Source organism: Nycticebus coucang, chromosome 9 (genome assembly GCF_027406575.1).
Source record: "Nycticebus coucang isolate mNycCou1 chromosome 9, mNycCou1.pri, whole genome shotgun sequence".
Classification (NCBI taxonomy): Eukaryota; Metazoa; Chordata; class Mammalia; order Primates; family Lorisidae; genus Nycticebus; species Nycticebus coucang.
The window spans coordinates 107,696,454-107,716,227 of NC_069788.1; the positions used below are offsets into that span (position 1 = coordinate 107,696,454).

Below are 19,774 nucleotides of genomic sequence, written 5' to 3' on the forward strand. Positions count from 1 at the left end.
AAAAAAAAACAAAAAAATTGAAGAATTAGCCAGGCATGATGGTGCAAGCCTGTTGTCCCAGCTCCTCCAGAAGCTGAGATGCGAAGATTACTTCACTTAAGACCAGAGTTCAAGGCTCCAGTGAGCTATGATCATGCCACTGCACCTCAGCCCAAGCAACAAAGTGAGACTTTTTCTCTATTTAAAAAAAAAAAAAAAACACACACACAATTTAGTAGCAATAAGTATTCAGCTAAAATTAGGAAATAATGCAGTGGGAAGTGACTTCCCAAACTATTGTTAATAACAGAAACTTACTATTCCATGTGTTGTTGTTTTTTTAACTTATTTTTTGTAGCTTTGGACAGTCTGCCATCTTTCTCCTGGGAGGTCTCAAAAGAGAGGAGGCCCCCACAGCCATGTTTATGCACAGTGGTGACATCATGATAATGTCAGGTTTCAGCCGCCTCTTGAACCATGCAGTCCCTCGGGTCCTTCCAAATCCAGAGGGGGAAACCCTGCCTCACTGCCTAGAGATGCCTCTCCCAGCTGTCCTCCCCAGAGATTCAGTAATAGAGCCCTGTTCTGTGGAGGACTGGCAGGTGTGTGCCAGCTACTTGAAAACTGCTCGTGTTAACATGACTATCCGACAGGTCCTGGCCACAGGTCAGGACTTCCCTTTGGAATCTATGGAGGAGAAAAAAAGAGATATCACCACCGAAGGTGTCTGCCATCTGGATGACCAGAATAGCCCAGCAAAACGGGCTAGGATCAACCCTGACAGCTGAGACCTGGATATCCCATTCTTGACTAATACAGTTCTTATAGTAAATGACCACACTATTAATACTGAGTAGGTAATATTTTGTATTGCCATGGATTTTTGCACCAGGATAAGCCAAAAACAGACAGAAAAACTAATCATTGATCACACTGTTGCCTTGGAACCCATTCTGAAGTCTTCAGAACCACTTCACTAAGAGAAGTGTTTGACTTCGTCCAGTCCTACTTAGATGTTACTTACGTGTTTTGAAAACTCAACGCGGGAAGGTATTGTTCTTCTACAACAACCTTCTCAGCCTCTACCATTACCTCTCAGGGCGGGAGAAGTGAGTTTCCGTGTCTGCAGAGTCTTTAAATACCTCAGATTTTATCAATGGCAACCATAGTACTCCTGCCCCCCATTTCTGGTGATTTGGGGTAGTTGTGAACCAGCCATTAATCTCTTCTCAACTCCTACAGTTACCATCAAATTCTTCCGTCTTCTAGAATCCTATGCATATTAACAGAGTGGAACTGGCAATCCTCTCCCCTAGGAAAGAACATAATCACAACTCTCTGCCTAAAAAATCTAAAAACTCAAGGAAAGGGGAACAGTAGTTTCTCCACCTGTCCATTTTCATCCCCAAACTTCTATTGGCTTTTTAATGCAGTTTTAGTTGAACTAAAAAAGTCCTGAGGGGGGTTTCTTGTTCTTTTTTCCATGAATAAAGTTACTCCATTTTAAATTAAAGATCTGTATCTGTCCTTGCAAGTTAGTGTACCCGGGATTAGTATTTCTCCCTTTATTTATTTATTTTTTGCTATATTGTTCATGCTATTTAACCCTCCAGCTGTTTCTGCCCTGCCCTTGCTATTCTTTGTGGCTGTTTCACCAAAGAGAATATTCTTTGATACGCCAATCACTGCTGTCTCCTCTGATGGTGGGCTTGGAAAACGCATGAGGCACCTGGTGTTAGTCTTTATACCCTCCCAACAACTCGACTCACTACACCCTGAGCCAAGTTCTTCATATTTCTATGGACCTTGGTTTCCTTGATTAAAAAATGAAGATAATGTTAGCTGCAATCTTCTTGAGTAATTTAATGCTCCTTTCTGGAAACATGATGTGGCAATATTGTTTTATTACTATTTGGGCTCTAGAAACATCCTTATTGGGTGGCTCCCATAACTCAGTGGTTAAGGTGCCGGCCACATACACCAATGCTGGTGGGTTCAAACTCTGCCCCAGCCAGCTAAATAACACTGACAACTGCAACAAAAAAATAGCCAAGCGTTGTGGTGGGCGCCTATAGTCTCAGCTACTTGGGAGGCTGAGGCAAGAGAATCGCTTAAGCCCAAGAGTTGGAGATTGCTGTGAGCTGTGATGGCACAGCACTCTACTGAGAACTACATAGTGAGACTGTCTCAAAAAAAAAAAAAGTCCTTATTTACTTGCTTGTGTGGAGCACTGGCTAGAAGCCACTTTGATTGCTGCTTGCGACATGTCTTGCTGAATTTGTATCTCTCTTCTGTTCTGCCTTTCTTTTTAATTGCTGGCATCGAATATTGAATTCATATGGTAATAGCAGGTGTCTTTTTAAGGATACAAATTAATATGGATCCACCCCTTATATGTAAGCTAAGTTCTAAAATTAGCAGATGATAGGGAATTTTTATATAATTAAAATTACCAGTGGGAAAAATCCCTCAAATTTTCTACAGTGTACTTTAAATACAACCCATCAGAAGCCAACATACTACCGTAAAATAAATCCAACAGAGACAGTTCACCCTTCCCATTAAAACGATTGCTCTGGCTCAGCACCTGTAGCGCTAGCCACAAACACCAGAGCTGGCAGGTTCGAATCTAGCCTGGGCCTGCCAAACAACAATGACAACTACAACCAAAAAAAAAAAAAAATAGCCAAGCATTGTGGGGGGCACCTGTAGTCCTGGCTACTTGGAAGACTGAGGCAAGAGAATCACTTAAGCCCAAGAGTTTGAGGTTGCTGTGAGCTGTGATGTTACAGCACTCTACTGAGGGTGACATAGTAAGATCCTAAAATGGTTGCTCTTTGAGTATCAGTTAAAGGTGTTAGCTTATGTTAGTGTTATACAAAAAATATATATCCGAATTGCGATTCACACTCCATGAAGCAAAATGTTTATGCTGTGAGAAGCAAGTGGAAACTGGGGCCATCCTATAGAATAGCAGAGTCCTATCTCCCATTCTTTGCCCCCCTCTAGGATATGTGCTCACTGAGTGGGATGGTGAGTAGAATTGTTTGCACAATGAAATTATCTGTTGCTATATTTATTTTTATAACATGCAGTTGAAGATATATATATAATGCAACTCTAACTTAAGGTCTTTTACAGAAAATTATGTAATCCAGAAAAGAAAAATCAGTGGTTTTTCTACATTTACCTGAGAGTGATCCCTTTTGTTTAAATGTCTCCATACATTTTTTAAGTCAGAGGGCAGTAAACAATGACCCACCTCCTGTTTTTATACTGCCCTGAGAATAGTTTTTACATTTCTAAAGGGTTGGAGGGCTGAGGTAATCAAAAGAACATTTTGTAACACATGAAAATTATAATATTCAGATTTTAGAAAGATCATAAAGTTTTATTGGAACACAGCCACATTAACTGATTTACATATTATCTATAGCTACTTTCATGGCGTAATGACAAAATTGAGCCTTTACAACAGAGACTGTTTAGTCTGCAAAGCGTAAAAGACATGACCTGTTCCTTTACAGGATAGTCTGTGAACACCTAGAAAGGAACCCAGACCCCTGGAAAGGACCCTAGAAAAGAACCTGAAACCAAGATAAGGACCAAGGGGAAGGTGTTATTTAGGAATTTTTATCATTTTATGCCAAAGGAAGAAATAATGTTATAGTAGATACTCAGTGTGATCTGAGATAATGTTAAAAACGGGGTCACAAATGCGTGGGGAAGTTGACACAGTAATACTTTTTACTAGTAGGAATGTGAATTGCTCTATCCTCTAAGGCACAGTTTGGCATGTAATGTGGAACTTTTCCTCTCTGAAATGGTCTGGTTTGATGATAAGTTATGTGGTCTTCCTAATTATGTTTTCAAATATATACTCTTTGACCCACTGAATTTCACTTTTAGGAATTGAATAAGGAAGTAATCATTAGCCAGGTATGGCAGTGCACACCTGTAGTCCCAGCTAGTTGGGAGGCTGAGGCAGGAGGATCACTTGAGCCCAGGAGTTTTGAGGTTGTAGTGAGCTCTGATGACATCACAGCACTCTTGACTGGGTAAGACCTTGTTTCAAAAGAAATAAAATAAAAATAAGTAATTTCTTGTGTCTAGACATAGGTCCAAAAGGAAAAGGAAATTAGAGCTATCCAGAAAGATTTCTGCACAAGAATGCTTATAATAGTAAAAATTTGAAATAAGCTCAGTATCTAGCAACAGGATTTAGTTAATTAAATTCTTTTTTTTTTTTTTTTTCAACAAATGATTATTGAGCACTATTCTTTGACTATACAAAGTACTTACCTTGGTGGAGCTTGTATCCTACTGGAAAATACATTTTAAGGCCAGTCATGGTGGCTCACGCCTATAATCCTGACATTCTGGGAAGCCAAGGCAAGAGGATCACTTGAGCTCAGGAATTCGAGACAAGTCTGACCTCTCTACTAAACACTATGGCTCCCAGCTATTCAGGAGGCTGAGGCAAGAGGATCGCTTGAGCCCAGGAGTTTGAGGTTATTACGAGCTATGATGATGCCACACAGCATTCTACCCAGGGCGACAGAGTTGAGACTTCTGCCTCAAAAACAAACAACAAAAACATACTTTATAAGAATAGTTAGAGGAAAGTACTCATACTGTATTTATGTGAGAAAATCCAATTATAAAACTGCATAGTAACCTAATTTTGTATAGAATGTTTACATAAAGAAAAATCGGAACAATGTTTGTACCAGAATGTGAATAATGGTGGTATTACAGTTGATATTTATTTTATTTGTGCGTTTCTATATTTCTGATTTTTCACATTAAAAATCTATTTAAATCATCTTTTTAAGAAAATAATAAGTGTGTTTTTATTAAGATGATACTCTTTGACCTGGTAAGTCTATCTCTACCTGAGACTTAATAATGCAGGTCTAGGAGCAGCAACAACATTGTCTAACAAGGTGGCATGATTGCTCACACCTGTAATCCTAAGCCTTCTGAAAGACTGAGTGAGGCAGGTGCATCACTTGAGTTCAGGAGTTCTGGACCAGCCTGAACAAGAGTGAGACCCATCTTACTAAAACAGAAAAACTAGCCAGGCGTTGTGGCAAGTACCTGTAGTCCCAAATTCCTGAGCCCAGGAATTTGAGGTTGCTGTGAGCTATGATGCCATAGGACTCTAGCCTGTGCAACAGAGTGAGACTCAAAAGGGAAAAAAACAAGGCCGGACACAGTGGCTCATGCCTGTAATCCCAGCACTTGAGAGGCCAATGCAGATGGATTGCATGAACTCACAGGTTCAAGACCAGCATGAGCCAGAGCAAGACCCTATTTCTAAAAAATAGCCAGGCATTGTGGCGGGTACCTATAGTCCCACCTACTTGGGAGGCTGAGGCAAGAGCATCACCTGAACCCAAGAGTTGGAGGTTGCTGTGAACTATGACACCACATCACTCTACTGAGGATGACCAAGTGAGACTCTCTCAAGAAAAAAAAAAGTTGTCTAACCAAAGGGTCTTGTTTAATGAAATTATTTTATGTAATAAAATACTATATAGCCACCACAAATCATGTTTTAGAGAAATATTTAACAATTGGAAGAAATTCTCATTAGCTGAGAAAACCAGCTCAAAAAGAGTATGCACAATGTTTACCAGTGTTTTAAAAATGTGTATGTGTGTGTAAAAGGCTGGAAGTTTATGAGATTCTTTTATTTTTTTTTTTTTTTTTTTTTTGAGACAGTCTTACTTTGTTACCCTCAGTAGAGTGCTGTGGCATCATAGCTCACAGCAACCTCAAACTCTTGGCCTCAGGTGATTCTCTTGTCTCAGTCTCCCAAGTAACTGGGACTACAGGCACCCACCACAACGCCTGGCTATTTTTAGAGACTGGGTCTTGCTCTGGCTCAGTCTGTTCTTGACCCTGTGAGCTCAGGCAATCCACCTGCCTAAGCCTCTGAGTGCTAGATTTACGGGTGTGAGCTACCACACCTGGCCATTTTCCATATTTTCTATAGCCAGCATAAATTGCTCTCTCAAAGAAGGCCTTTGTGCTCTTTTTTGTTTGTTTTGTTTTGTTTTTGTTTTTTGAGGGGACAGAGTCTCACTCTGTTGCCCTGGGCAGAGTGCCGTGGCCTCAGCCTAGCTCACAGCAACCTCAGACTCCTGGGCTCAAGCGATTCTCTTGCCTCAGCCTCCTGAATAGCTGGAACTACAGGTACCCGCCACTATGTCCAGCTAGTTTTTCTATTTTTAGTAGAGATGGGGTCTCACTCTTGCTCAGGCTGGTCTCGAACTCCTGACCTGAAGCTATCCACCCACCTTGGCCTCCCAGAGTGCTAGGATTACAGGCATAAGCCACCGCACCCAGGCCTCTCAGTTTTACTGTTAAGACAGAGTTTTTACTAAAATAAGATGGCACATTAGATGAAAAATGAAATTTAGTGGTTATTGCCAAAGCTAAATTTTAAGAACAGTTCCAGCACTTAGCTGTGTTGCCTTAACTAAGTCACTCAGCTGAGCCTCAATTAAAAAAAATTTTTTGAGAGAGTCTCATTCTGTTGCCAGGGCTGGAATACAGTGGTATCATCATAGCTCACTGTAACCTTCAACTCCTGGGCTCAAGCAATCCTCCTGCCTAAGACTCTTAGGTAGTTGGGACTACAGGTGTGTGCCACCCTGCCCAGCTAATCTGTTTCTTGGCAGAGGATGAGGTCTTTCTATTACCCAGTCTGGTCTTGAACTCCTAACCTCAAGCAGTCCTGCTTCAGCCTCCAAAAGCACTTAGCACAGTGGTTTTCAACCGATACACCACAGCACACTAGTGTGCCATGAAAATGTTAAAGATCATTAATTATTTTCAAAAGAAGTTCAGAGCACAGTTTTTCTTAACTCTTTTCGATAACATAAATTAAGTGTACCACGAAAGCTTAACTATGGGTTCAAGTGTGCTGTGAAGTAAAAAAGGTTGAAAAACACTGCATTAGCGTTAATAATTGTGAACCACTGCACCCGGCTCTGAACTTTTTTGAGCCTAAGTTATCTATAAGGAGTAGATAACCAAGTAATACTTGTGTTATCTGCCGGCTTTGGAATGCTTTAGTTTTCAAATGAGAAATTAATCTCAGAGTATGGATAAACGGTAAGCAAAGCTACCCAGTGGGCAGGATTTTGGGTAAAGAAATCAAATATCAGCCAAAGTAAAGTAAGGAATAACAAAGCAAAACCAGAACTTCCCAGAAGAAAACAATACAAATAGGCTGGATAAGGTAGCTCAGACCTGTAATCCTCACACTCAGGGAGGCTGAACCAGGAGACCGGCCTGAGCAAGAACAAGATCCCGTTTCTACTAAAAATAGAAAACTTAGCCAGGTATTGTGGAGGGCCGCTATAGTCCCAGCTACTGGGGAGGCTGAGCCAAGCGAATCACCCGAGCCTGAGCTGGAGGTTGCTTTGAGCTATGATGACGACACATGGCACTCTACTCAGGACAACAGTGAGACTCTGTCTCAAAACAGACAATACAGATAGCCAGTAAACATGTAAAATGATGCCAGCTTCAATAGTAGACAGAAATAAGTGCAAATTAAAGCAATAGAGGTGCATTTGTTCCCATTCATTTGGTAAGATCAATGAAATAATCTCTTGATTCACTCAAGTCCTACTTCTAATTTCACAGTAAATGTTGGCTTTACCCTTGCAGGGATGTCCAAACTTTTTTTTTCTCTGCCACACATTAAATACACAAACACAAGCAAAAGCTGATTAGCAAAAAAGGTCCGTGAATACTTTTCATGATATCAGACACCACAGATAAGCAGGAGTCCTCAGAAAATCAGCAAGAGACCATGGGCCACAAGTTGGACACCCCTGCTAAAGCATCCAGAATCTGATCACGTCACTGTTGCAGCCCTGGCCAAAGCCACTGACACCCTCCAACTGGATTATTACAGTATCCTAACTCTTCTTTCCATGCTTGGCCCCTGCCCCCATATCGTATTCTCTACGTAGCAGTCAGAGTGGGGCTGTTAACGTCTAAGGCAGATTGTGTCACTCTTGAGCTCAAAACTGTAAGTCACTCCTCACTCTGGGCACAATCTAAAGTTTTATCACTTGCCTACAAATTCCTACCCCATCAGGTCCCCCATTTCCCTCTCACCCCTTCTCTCCCAGCCACCCTGGCCTCCTTACTCTACCTCTGAGCAAACCTACCTTGCAGCTTTCCTACTGAGCTCTCTGCTTTGCCTGGAACTCTTCTCCCAGAGATTTCAGCTCTCTTACTTCCTTCAAGTCTATGCTCTCATACCACCTCAGTGAGGCCTTCTCGGCCATACTATTTAAAATTTCTAGGGCGGCGCCTGTGGCTCAAAGGGGTAGGGCACTGGCCCCATACACCAGAGGTGGTGGGTTCAAATTCAACCCCAGCCAAAAAAAAGAATATCCTTTGGGAGGGAGGGGGAAGGAGGGGGATTAGTGGGATTACACCTGCCGTGCATCTTACAAGGGTATATGTGAATCCTAGTAAATGTGGAATGTAAAGGTCTTAGCAAAATAACTAAGAAAATGCTACAAAAGCTATGTTAACTAATGTGATGAAAATGTGTCAAACGATCTATGAACCAAGTGTATGGTGCCCCACGATCATACTAATGTACACAGCTATGGTTTAATAAAAAAAAAAATAAAAATAAAATTTCTTTTTTTTTATTTTTTTGAGACGAGTCTCAAGCCATCCCCCTAGGTAGAGTACTATGGTGTCATACCTCACAGCAACCTCCAACTTGGGCTCAAGTGTTCCTCTTGCCTCAGTTTTTGCATTTTTAGTAGAGACAGGGGTCTCACTTTTGGTCAGGCTGGTCTTGAACTCATGAGCTCAAGCGATCCACCCACCTCGGGTTAGGTGGAGACGTGTCTCAGTAGAGACAGGGTGTCATTTTTGCTCAGGCTAGCCTCGAACTCGTGAGGTCAAGCAATCCACCCATCTCCCAGAGTGCTAGGATTATAGGCATGCACCACTGCGCCCAGGCCCTATTGAAAATTTCAATCCTACTGCCCTTCCTAGTTTTCCTTATCATATTTTTCTCATAGCATTTATGACATAACACTCAGCATGTTTTTATTAAATAAGGAAATGCATTTAAATAAATTATTATAGGCCGGGTGCAGTGGCTCACACCTGTAATACTAGCACTCTGGGAGGCCGAGGTGGGTGGATTGCCTGAGCTCACAGTTTCGAAACCAGCCTGAGCCAGAGCAAGACCTTGTCTCTAAAAAATAGCTGGGCATTGTAGCAGGCTCCTATATTCCCAGGAGGTACCTATAGTTGCCTCGTGAGGCTGAGGCAAGAGAATTGCTTGAGCTCAAGAGTCTGAGGTTGCTGTGAGCTATGACACCATAGCACTCTACCAAGGGCAGTAAAGTGAGACTGCCTCAAAAAATAGTAAAAGAAAATATTATAAATAATAATTATAATAATTTATAACAAAGACATTTGCACCAGAATGTTTATTGCAGCCAAATTCATAATTGCCAAGACATGGAAACAGCCCAAGTGCCCATCAGCCCATGAATGGATTAACAAATTGTGGTATATGTAAACCATGGAATACTAGGCAGCCATAAAAAATGATGGAGACTATACATCTTTTATGTTTACCTGGATGGAGCTGGAACATATTCTTCTTAGTAAAGTATCTCAAGAATGGGAAAAAGAGTATCCAATGTACTCAAAACTACTATAACATCAATATATATTCACCTACACCTTCATACGAATGGTAAAACATAACTACAGTCCAGAAAGTAGATGGGAAGAAGAGAGGGGAGGGGAGGCAGGAGGAGGGAGGGTATTTGGGGGGACCTCACCTAATGTGCATAATGCAATGGTACATTTCAAAACTATTAAGAAAATATAGCCAGGTGTTATGGCAGGCACCTGTAGTCCCCTCTACTTGGGAGGCTGAGGCAAGAGAATCACTTAAGCCCAAGAGTTTGAGGTTGCTGTGAGCTGTGACACAACAGCATTCTACCAAGGGCAACAAAGTGAGACTCTGCCTCAAAAAAAAAAAAACAAAAAAACCCTATTAACAAAAGAGTATAATTGTCTCACCACAAATTAGTGAGTGAGGTGATAGATGTGTTAATCAGTTCGATGTAAGCATTTCACATTGTATATCAAATCAGTACACTGAACCCCATAAATGCATCAATGTACCCAGTTACGATTTAATAAAAAAATAAAAATAATTATAATAATTGTCCACTAGACTAAGTGCCACAATACAGAGATGTGCCCTAGTGTCTAGAATAGTGCCTGGCATGTAATAGTTACTCAATATATATTGTTGAATGAATATCGAGGGTTGATGTGGATATGTGAAAATGACATTCATACACTACTATGAGAATGTAAATTGGGAAAGCTCTTTGAAAGCTATCAATGTTTACATAAATTTTGATCTAATAATCCTACTTCTAGGTATCCTCCCTATAGACACACATTAACATGAACACAACATATGTGTAAAAAGGTGTTCATGCAAGGTGCCGTGGCTAATGCCTGTAATTCTAATACTCAGAGGTTGAGGTGAGAGGAACCCTTGAGCTCAGGAGTTCGAGACCAGCCTGAGCAAGAGTGAGACCCCCGTCTCCACTAAAAACAGAAATACTTGCTGAACGTTATGGCAGGCACCTATAGTGCTACTCAGGAGGCTGAGGCAAGAGGATTCCTTGAGCCCAACGGTTTGAGTTGCTGTGAGCTATGAGGCCATGGTACTCTACCCAGGGCAACGAAGTAAGATTCTGTCTAAAAAAAAAAAAAAAAGCTTGGCACCTATGGCTCAAGCCACTAAGGCGCCAGCCACATACACCTGAGCTGGTGGGTTCGAATACAGCCTGAGCCTGCTGAACAACAATGATGGCTGCAACCAAAGAATAGCCAGGGGCCAGCGCCTGTGGCTCAGCAGGTAGGGCACCAGCTCCATATACCGGGGGTGGCAGGTTCAAACCTGGCCCTGGGCAGCTAAAACAGCAGTGGGAACTGCAACAAAAAATAGCCAGGCATTGTGACAGGCACCTGTAGTCCCAGCTACTTGGGAGGCTGAGGCAAGAAAACCACTTAAGCCCAAGAGTTGAAGGTTGCTGTGAGCTGTGACGCCACAGCACTCTACCAAGGGCGATGGAATGAGACTCTGTCTCAAAAAAATTAAAAAAAAAAATAGCCGGGTGTTGTGTCAGGCCCCTGTAGTACAGCTACTTGGGAAGCGGAGGCAGGAGAATCGCTTGAGCCCAGGAGTTGGAGGTTGCTGTGAGCTGTGATGCTAAGGCACTCTACCCAGGGTGACAGCTTGAGGCTCTGTCTGAAAAAAAAAAAAAAGAGAGAGAGATGTTCACTACAGTCTTCCTGATAGTGGAAAACTAGAAACAATTGAGAGTTTAAATCCTTGGGGTACTGGTCAACCCAAATGTTAATCAGTACCAAAAAGTTTTTTTTTTAAATAGAGTCTCAAGCTGTCGTTCTCGGTAGAGTAATGTGAACTCATAGCTCACAGCAACTCCAAACTGTTGGGCTTAAGGAGTCTCTTGCCTCAGCCTCTCAAGTAGCTGGGACTACAGGCTCCCCCCACAATGCCTGACTATGTTTTTGTTGCAGTTGTCATTGTTGTTTTAGCTAGCCCAGGCCAGGTTAGAACCTGACAGCCTTGGTGTATATGGCTGGCACCCTACCCACTGAGCTACGTGTGCTGCCCAAATATCAAAATGATTTATTAAATTATGATTCATAGACATTGTGGAATATTAATACTATTCATCCCTTCACAAGAATGCACTGACAGGAAAAGGGCTCAAGATATATTGATTAGTGATTCAAAAATCACAAAATATATACAATGTAATCTATGTAAGTGAGTATGTAAAAACTAAACAAGATCAGTCTGTAGGTGCACACCTCTGTAAAATCCTGGGGGAAAAGATACATCCAAACATAATAGTGCGGAGGAGAGAGATTGGGATGTGATAGAAGCCACTTTCTAGTCTATATACTTTTGTGTTTGATTTTTATAAGAATATATTCACATATTACTTACATAAATTTAAATATTTTAAATTATGCATAGCAAACTTCACATAAAGAATCATATGCAGTTTGGGAGGCTGAGGCAAGAGAATTGCTTAAACCCAAGAGCTTGAGATTGGTGTGAGCTGTGACTCCACGGCACTCTACCAAGAGCTACATAGTGAGACTCTGTCTCAAAAAAAAAAAAAAAATCATATGCAGTATTAAAAAATGGAGGAAATTCACCTTTTACCAAACTCTTGGAAGTTCTCATGTTATAAATAAGATCTGGGCCAGGTGCAGTGGCTCAAGGTGTGAGGATCATTTGAGGTGTTTGGAGTTTGAAACCAGGCTGGGCAACATAGTGAGATCCCATCTCTATAAAAAACAAAAATATTAGCCAGGCATGGTGGCACACCCTGGTAGCCCCAGCTACTCTGGGTGCTACAGCAAGAGGATTGCTTGCTGCTCAGGGCTGTAGTGAGCAAAAGCCTGTCTCTTAAAAAATAATAATAATAAATCGAGGAGGAGAGCAAGATGGTGGCCGAGTAACAGCTTCCTTGCATCTGGGCATGGTGAGTCTAAGGAGATAGGACTCCAGGCATCTCTGGCTGGTGGGATCTGCCTATAATCATCCCTTTGAGGATACAGGGAGTCAGCAAGAGACTTCTGGACCCCAAGAGGAGGACAAAAACAGTGGAAAACTGGCAAGTGGTCGCATGTGTTCAGTCCGTCCAATCCCGCCAACAGCTGTAAGTCCAGTAGCAGCGAGACTGAAAAACGGAAAGGCCTTACCTGTGAACTGTTTTGGTGTTTTTGGACTTGGCACTCAGTCAAACTGCCTTGGGGAGAGCTTGAGCAGGAGTGCGGAGAACTTTGGGCATTGTCTAGGGCCCCAGACTGAGCCGCTGACCCGGACAGAGCTAAAAGTGTTTGGTTGTGGATGGTAGGGAGCCATTGAGAGAGAACTGCCCCAGCAAGGTCCGCCCTCAGGGTTGCAGAGCAAAGATTGGGAGGAAGCTAGTAACCTAGTAACTGAGCAGCCTAAAGGCAGGGACTGAGCTGCCTTACAGCCCTAACCCTCAGGGGCAGAGTGAGACCAGTTTTGGCACACTGGGTAACTGGATAGCCACTTCAGCAGTGATTCCAGTGACAAGCACTTTCCTGGGAAAGCTTCTGCTTAGCAAGTTTAGAAAATTAAAGTGCCTTTTCAGAGGGATGAAGAGAGATTTAGGGTGTCTACCCTGTGGGGTTTGAGAAATCAGCGGAGGCCTCCAGTTGTATCAGCATTGTGATAAACATCTCACACCCTACCCCAGAAGACCACCTGTTGCCCAGATAATATTCAACAAGATATATATACTGCTTTGTTTTGGGGGTTTTGTTTATTTGTTTGTTTTTTGTTTATTTTGATGTTGTTGTTGTTTTGTTTTTTAATTTCAACCTTTTCCATACAGATTTGTTCTTTTCTTTCTCCATTTTTCTAGTTTAAATACAATTTCCCATTGCTGCCTTTTTCAATAACTAGAACTTCATTTTTGCTAGTGTTTCTACCCCTATTATTAGGTTTTTCACCCAATTTTATCCCGTAAAGTTTTCTGTTTGCTTGTTTTGGTTTGATTTATAGCATTTTTGTCTTTCCTCTCTACTTGGTGGAGGTGGGGTACTGTGTCTGATCAGATTAGCAAAGAGCTGCTGACCTCAAGGGAACCACTCAACCGGGCACCCCCAGAGGTTGGGGGTTTTTTTAAGGTTGTGTCAAAGTACCCTACTGTACACCTATATTGCTCTGTCTCCCTCTTTCTGTGCCTCTCTTCTTTTTGTCAATATTCCTTTTACCCACCCCCTCTCCTTTCTCTGTTTTCTTTTTGTTCTTTCCTTCTTTCTTTCATCCTTCTTGCTCTTCAGCCTTCTCATCCTTCTGGTCCTATACCAAAAGGACTCATCGAAACCTTAGTCCACAGGCACGGGAAATTAAAGAGCAAGAGGAAGTGAAAGGAAAATTAAGGCAAGGAAGCAGATAAAAGAAATCACTCATGAGGAACAATCAGCAGAAAACTCCTGGCAACATGAAGAACCAGTCCAGAACAACCCCTCCAAGGGACCATGAGGTAGCTACTGCAAAGGATTCCACCTATAAGGAAATGTTAGGAATGACAGAAAGGGAATTTAGAATACACATGATGAAAACAATGAAGAAATGATGGAAACAATGAAGGAAACTGCTAATAAAGTGGAAAATAACCAAAAGGAAATCCAAAAACAGAATCAAATAAGAGATGAACGATATGAAGAATATAGAAAGGATATAGCAGAGCTGAAGGAACTGAAGCAGTCAATTAGGGAACTAAAGATGCAATGGAAAGTATCAGCAACAGGTTAGACCATGCAGAAGAAAGAATTTCAGAGGTAGAAGACAAAGTTCTTGAGATAACTCAGATAGTAAAAGAGGCAGAAAAGAAGAGAGAGAAAGCAGACCATTCACTGTCAGAATTATGGGACTTTATGAAGCGTTCCAACATACGAGTTATAGGAATCCCAGAAGGGGAAGAAGAATGCCCCAGAGGAATGGAAGCCATACTAGAGAATATTATAAAAGAAAATTTCCCAAATATCACCAAAGATTCTGACACACTGCTTTCAGAGGGATATCGGACCCCAGGTCGCTTCAACTCTAACCGAGCTTCTCCAAGACACATTGTGATTAACCTGTCCAAAGTCAAGACAAAAGAAAAGACTCTGCAAGCTGCCAGGAGTAAGCGCCAGTTGACCTACAGGAGCAAATCCATCAGATTGACCGCAGACTTCTCTAATGAAACTTTCCAAGCAAGAAGACAATGGTCATCTACCTTTAATCTACTTAAACAGAACAATTTCCAGCCCAGAATTCTGTACCCTGCTAAGCTAAGCTTTAAAATTGACAGAGAAATCAAATCATTTATGGACATACAAACATTGAGGAAATTAGCCACAACAAGACCAGCTCTACAGGAAATACTTCAACCTGTTCTACACACTGACCATCACAATGAATCAGCAGCAAAGTAAGAACTCAGAAATTAAAGGGCAGAACCTAACCTCCACACTGATGCAAAAGATAAAACTAAGCAATGGACTCTCACCAAATAAGATGAATAGAATACTACCACACTTATCAATTACCTCAATAAATGTTAATGGCTTGAATTCCCCACTGAAGAGACATAGATTGGCTGACCGGATTAAAAAACACAAGCCATCCATTTGCTGTCTGCAAGAAACACACCTGGCTTCAAAAGACAAATTATAACTCTGAGTCAAGGGTTGCAAGACAATTTTTCAGGTAAATGGAATTCAGAAGAAAAGAGGAGTTGCAATCTTATTTTCAGATACATGTGGATTTAAAGCAACTAAAGTCAAAAAAGACAAAGATGGCCACTTTATATTGGTCAAGGGAAAAATACAACAAGAAGATGTTTCAATTCTAAATATTTATGTACCCAATTTAAATGCTCCCAGATTCTTGAAATAGACCTTACTCAGTCTGAGCAATATGATATCCAATAATACCATAATAACAGGGGACTTTAACACTCCTCTTACAGACCTGGACAGATCCTCTAAACAGAAATTAAAGATATAAGAGATTTAAATGAGACCCTAGAACAACTGTGCTTGATAGACACATATAGAACACTCCATTCCAAAGATAAAGAATATACATTCTTCTAATCACCCCATGGAACATTCTCCAAAATTGATCATATCCTGGGACACAAAACAAATATCAACAGAATAAAAAGAATTGAAATTTTACCATATATCTTCTCAGACCATAAGGCACTAAGGGTGGAACTCAACTCTAACAAAAACGTTCAACCGCACACAAAGGCATGGAAATTAAACAATCTTCTGTTGAATAACAGATGGGTGCAGGAAGAAATAAAACAGGAAATCATTAACTTCCTTGAGCATAACAACAATGAAGACACAAGCTACCAAAACCTGTGGGATACTGCAAAAGCAGTTTTGAGAGGAAAATTTATTGCTTTAGATGCCTACATTCAAGAAACAGAAAGAGAGTGCATCAACAAACTAACAAGCCATCTTATGGAATTGGAAAACGAAGAACAATCTAAGCCTAAACTCAGTAGAAGAAAAGAAATATCCAAAACCAAATCAGAGATCAATGAAATTGAAAACAAAAGAATCATTCAGAAAATTAATGAAACCAGGAGTTGGTTTTTTGAAAAAATAAATAAAATAGATAAACCATTGGCCAGACTAATGAGAAATAGAAAAGTAAAATCTCTAGTAACCTCAATCAGAAATGATAAAGGGGAAATAACAATTGATCCCACAGAGATACAAGAGATCATCTCTGAATACTACCAGAAATTTGACAATGTGAAGGAAATGGATCAATATTTGGAATCACACCCTCTCCCTAGACTTAGCCAGGGAGAAATAGAGCTCCTGAACAGACCAATTTCAAGCACTGAGATTAAAGAAATAATAAAAAAGTTTCCAACCAAAAAATGCCCTGGTCCAGATGGCTTCACTGCAGAATTCTATCAAACCTTCAAGGAAGAGCTTATTCCTGTACTGCAGAAATTATTCCAAAAAATTGAGGAAGAAGGAATCTTCCCCAACACATTCTATGAAGCAAACATCACCCTGATACCAAAACCAGGAAAAGACCCAACCAAAAAGGAGAATTTCAGACCAATCTCACTCATGAATATAGATGCAAAAATTCTCAACAAAATCCTAGCCAATAGATTACAGCTTATCATCAAAAAAGTCATACATCATGATCAGGTAGGTTTCATCCCAGGGAAGCAAGGCTGGTTTAACATACACAAGTCCATAAATGTTATCCACCATATTAACAGAGGCAAAAATAAAGATCATATGATCCTCTCAATAGATGCAGAAAAAGCATTTGATAAAATCCAGCATCCTTTTCTAATTAGAACACTGAAGAGTATAGGCATAGGTGGCACATTTCTAAAACTGATTGAAGCTATCTATGACAAACCCACAGCTAATATTTTACTGAATGGAGTAAAACTGAAAGCTTTTCCTGTTAAAACTGGAACCAGACAAGGTTGTCCTCTGTCACCTTTACTACTCAACAAAGTGCTGGAAGTTCTAGCCAATACAATTAGGCAAGACAAGGAAATTAAGGGAATCCAAATGGGAGCAGAGGAGGTCAAACTCTCCCTCTTTGCTGACGACATGATCTTATTCTTAGAGAATCCCAAAGACTCAACCACAAGACTCCTAGAAGTCATCAAAAAATATGGTAATGTTTCAGGATATAAAATCAATGTCCACAAGTCAGTAGCCTTTGTATATGCCAATAACAGTCAAGATGAAAAGCTTAATTAAGGACACAATTCCCTTCACCATAGTTTCAAAGAAAATAAAATACCTAGGAATATACCTAACAAAGGAGGTGAAGGACCTCTATAAAGAAAACTGTGAAATCCTGAGAAAGGAAATAGCAGAGGATATTAACAAATGGAAGAACACACCATGCTCATGGATGGGAAGAATCAACATTTTACATATATATATATATATATATATATATACTTCCCAAAGCAATTACCTATTCAATGCCATTCCTATCAAAATAATAACATTGTACTTTCAAGATTTGGAAAAAATTATTCTCTATTTTGTGTGGAACCAGAAAAAAACCCGTATAGCTAAGGCAGTTCTTAGTAATAAAAATAAAGCTGGGGGCATCAGCATACCAGATTTTAGTCTGTACTACAAAGCCATAGTGGTCAAGACAGCATGGTACTGGCACAAAAACAGAGACATAGACACTTGGAATCGAATAGAAAACCAAGAAATGAAACTAACATCTTACAACCACCTAATCTTCGATAAACCAAACAAGAACATACCTTGGGGGAAAGACTCCCTATTCAATAAATGGTGTTGGGAGAACTGGATATCCACATGTAAAAGACGGAAACTGGACCCACATCTTTCCCCACTCACAAAAATTGATTCAAGATGGATAAAGGACTTAAATTTAAGACATGAAACAATAAAAATCCTCAAAGACTCAGTTGGTAAGGCGCCGGCCCCATATACCGAGGGTGGCGGGTTCAAACCCGGCCCCCGCTGAACTGCAACCAAAAAATAGCTGGGCGTTGTGGTGGGCGCCTGTAGTCCCAGCTACTCGGGAGGCTGAGGCAAGAGAATTGCTTAAGTCCAGGAGTTGGAGGTTGCTGTGAGCTGTGTGATGCCATGGCACTTTACCGAGGGCCATAAAGTGAGACTGTCTCCACAAAAAAAAAAAAAAAATCCTCAAAGAAAGCATAGGAAAAACACTGGAAGATATTGGCCTGGGGAAAGACTTCATGAAGAAGACTGCCATGGCAATTACAACAACAACAAAAATAAACAAATGGGACTTCATTAAACTGAAAAGCTTCTGTACAGCTAAGGAGACAACAACCAAAGCAAAGAGACAACCTACACAATGGGAAAGGATATTTGCATATTTTGAATCAGACAAAAGCTTGATAACTAGGATCTATACAGAACTCAAATTAATCCACATGGAAAAAGCCATATATCAATGGGCAAAAGACATGAATAGAACCTTCTCTAAAGAAGACAGATGAATGGCTAACAAACATATGAAAAAATGTTCATCATCCCTATCTATTAGAGAAATGCAAATCAAAACCACCCTGAGATACCATCTAACCCCAGTGAGAATGGCCCACATCACAAAATCTCAAAACTGCAGATGCTGGCGTGGATGTGGAGAGAAGGGAACACTTTTACACTGCTGGTGGGACTGCAAACTAGTACAACCTTTCTGGAAGGAAGTATGGAGAAACCTCAAAGCACTCAAGCTAGACCTCCCATTTCATCCTGCAATCCCATTACTGGGCATCTACCCAGGAGAAAAAAAATCCTTTTATTATAAGGACACTTGTACTAGACTGTTCATTGCAGCTCAATTTATAATAGCCAAAATGTGGAAACAGCCTAAATGCCCACCAACGCAGGAATGGATTAACAAGCTGTGGTATATGTATACCATGGAATACTATTCAGCTATTAAAAAAAATGGAGACTTTATATCCTTCGTATTAACCTGGATGGAAATGGAAGACATTATTCTTAGTAAAGCATCACAAGAATGGAGAAGCATGAATCCTATGTACTCAATTTTGATATGAGGACAATTAACAATTAAGGTCATGGAGGGGAAGGAAAAGCAGAGAGAGGGAAGGAGGGAGGGGGTGGGGCCTTGGTGTGTGCCATACCTTCTGGGGGCAAGACATGATTGCAAGAGGGACTTTAGCTAACAAATGCAATCAGTGTAACCTGGCTTATTGTACCCTCAATGAATCCCCAACAATAAAATAATAATAATAACAATAATAAATCAATCTAAAAATATTTCTAAATAAAAAATAAATAAGATCTGGGCAGTGCCTGTAATTCAGTGGGTAGGGTGCCAGCCACATACAGCAAGGCTGGTAGGTTCCAACCTGGCCCCAGGCCAGCTAAAACAATCATGACAACTGCAACAAAAATATAGCCAGGAGTTATGGCAGGCGCCTGTAGTCCCAGCTACTTGGGAGGCTGAAGCAAGAGAATCACTTAAGCCCAAGAGTTTGTGTTTTGTTTTGTTTTGTTTTGTTTTGAAACAGAGCTTCAAGCTGTTGCCCTGGGTAGAGTGCCATGCATCACAGCTCACAGCAACCTCCAACTCCTGGGCTCAAGCGATTCTTCT

At 40.8% G+C, this 19,774-nt stretch overlaps 1 protein-coding gene across 1 annotated transcript in view; it reads left to right on the plus strand.

Annotated features, from left to right (window-relative positions):
- The window catches only part of ALKBH1 (alkB homolog 1, histone H2A dioxygenase), a 53,386-nt gene extending 48,051 nt beyond the window's left edge, over positions 1-5,335 (plus strand). The window contains exon 6 of the mRNA XM_053603036.1: positions 338-5,335. Within this exon, the coding sequence (XP_053459011.1) occupies positions 338-767 (430 nt within the window). The 3' untranslated portion in view covers positions 768-5,335. The remainder of the gene's footprint in view (positions 1-337) is intronic.
- Positions 5,336-19,774: the final 14,439 nt, after the last annotated feature.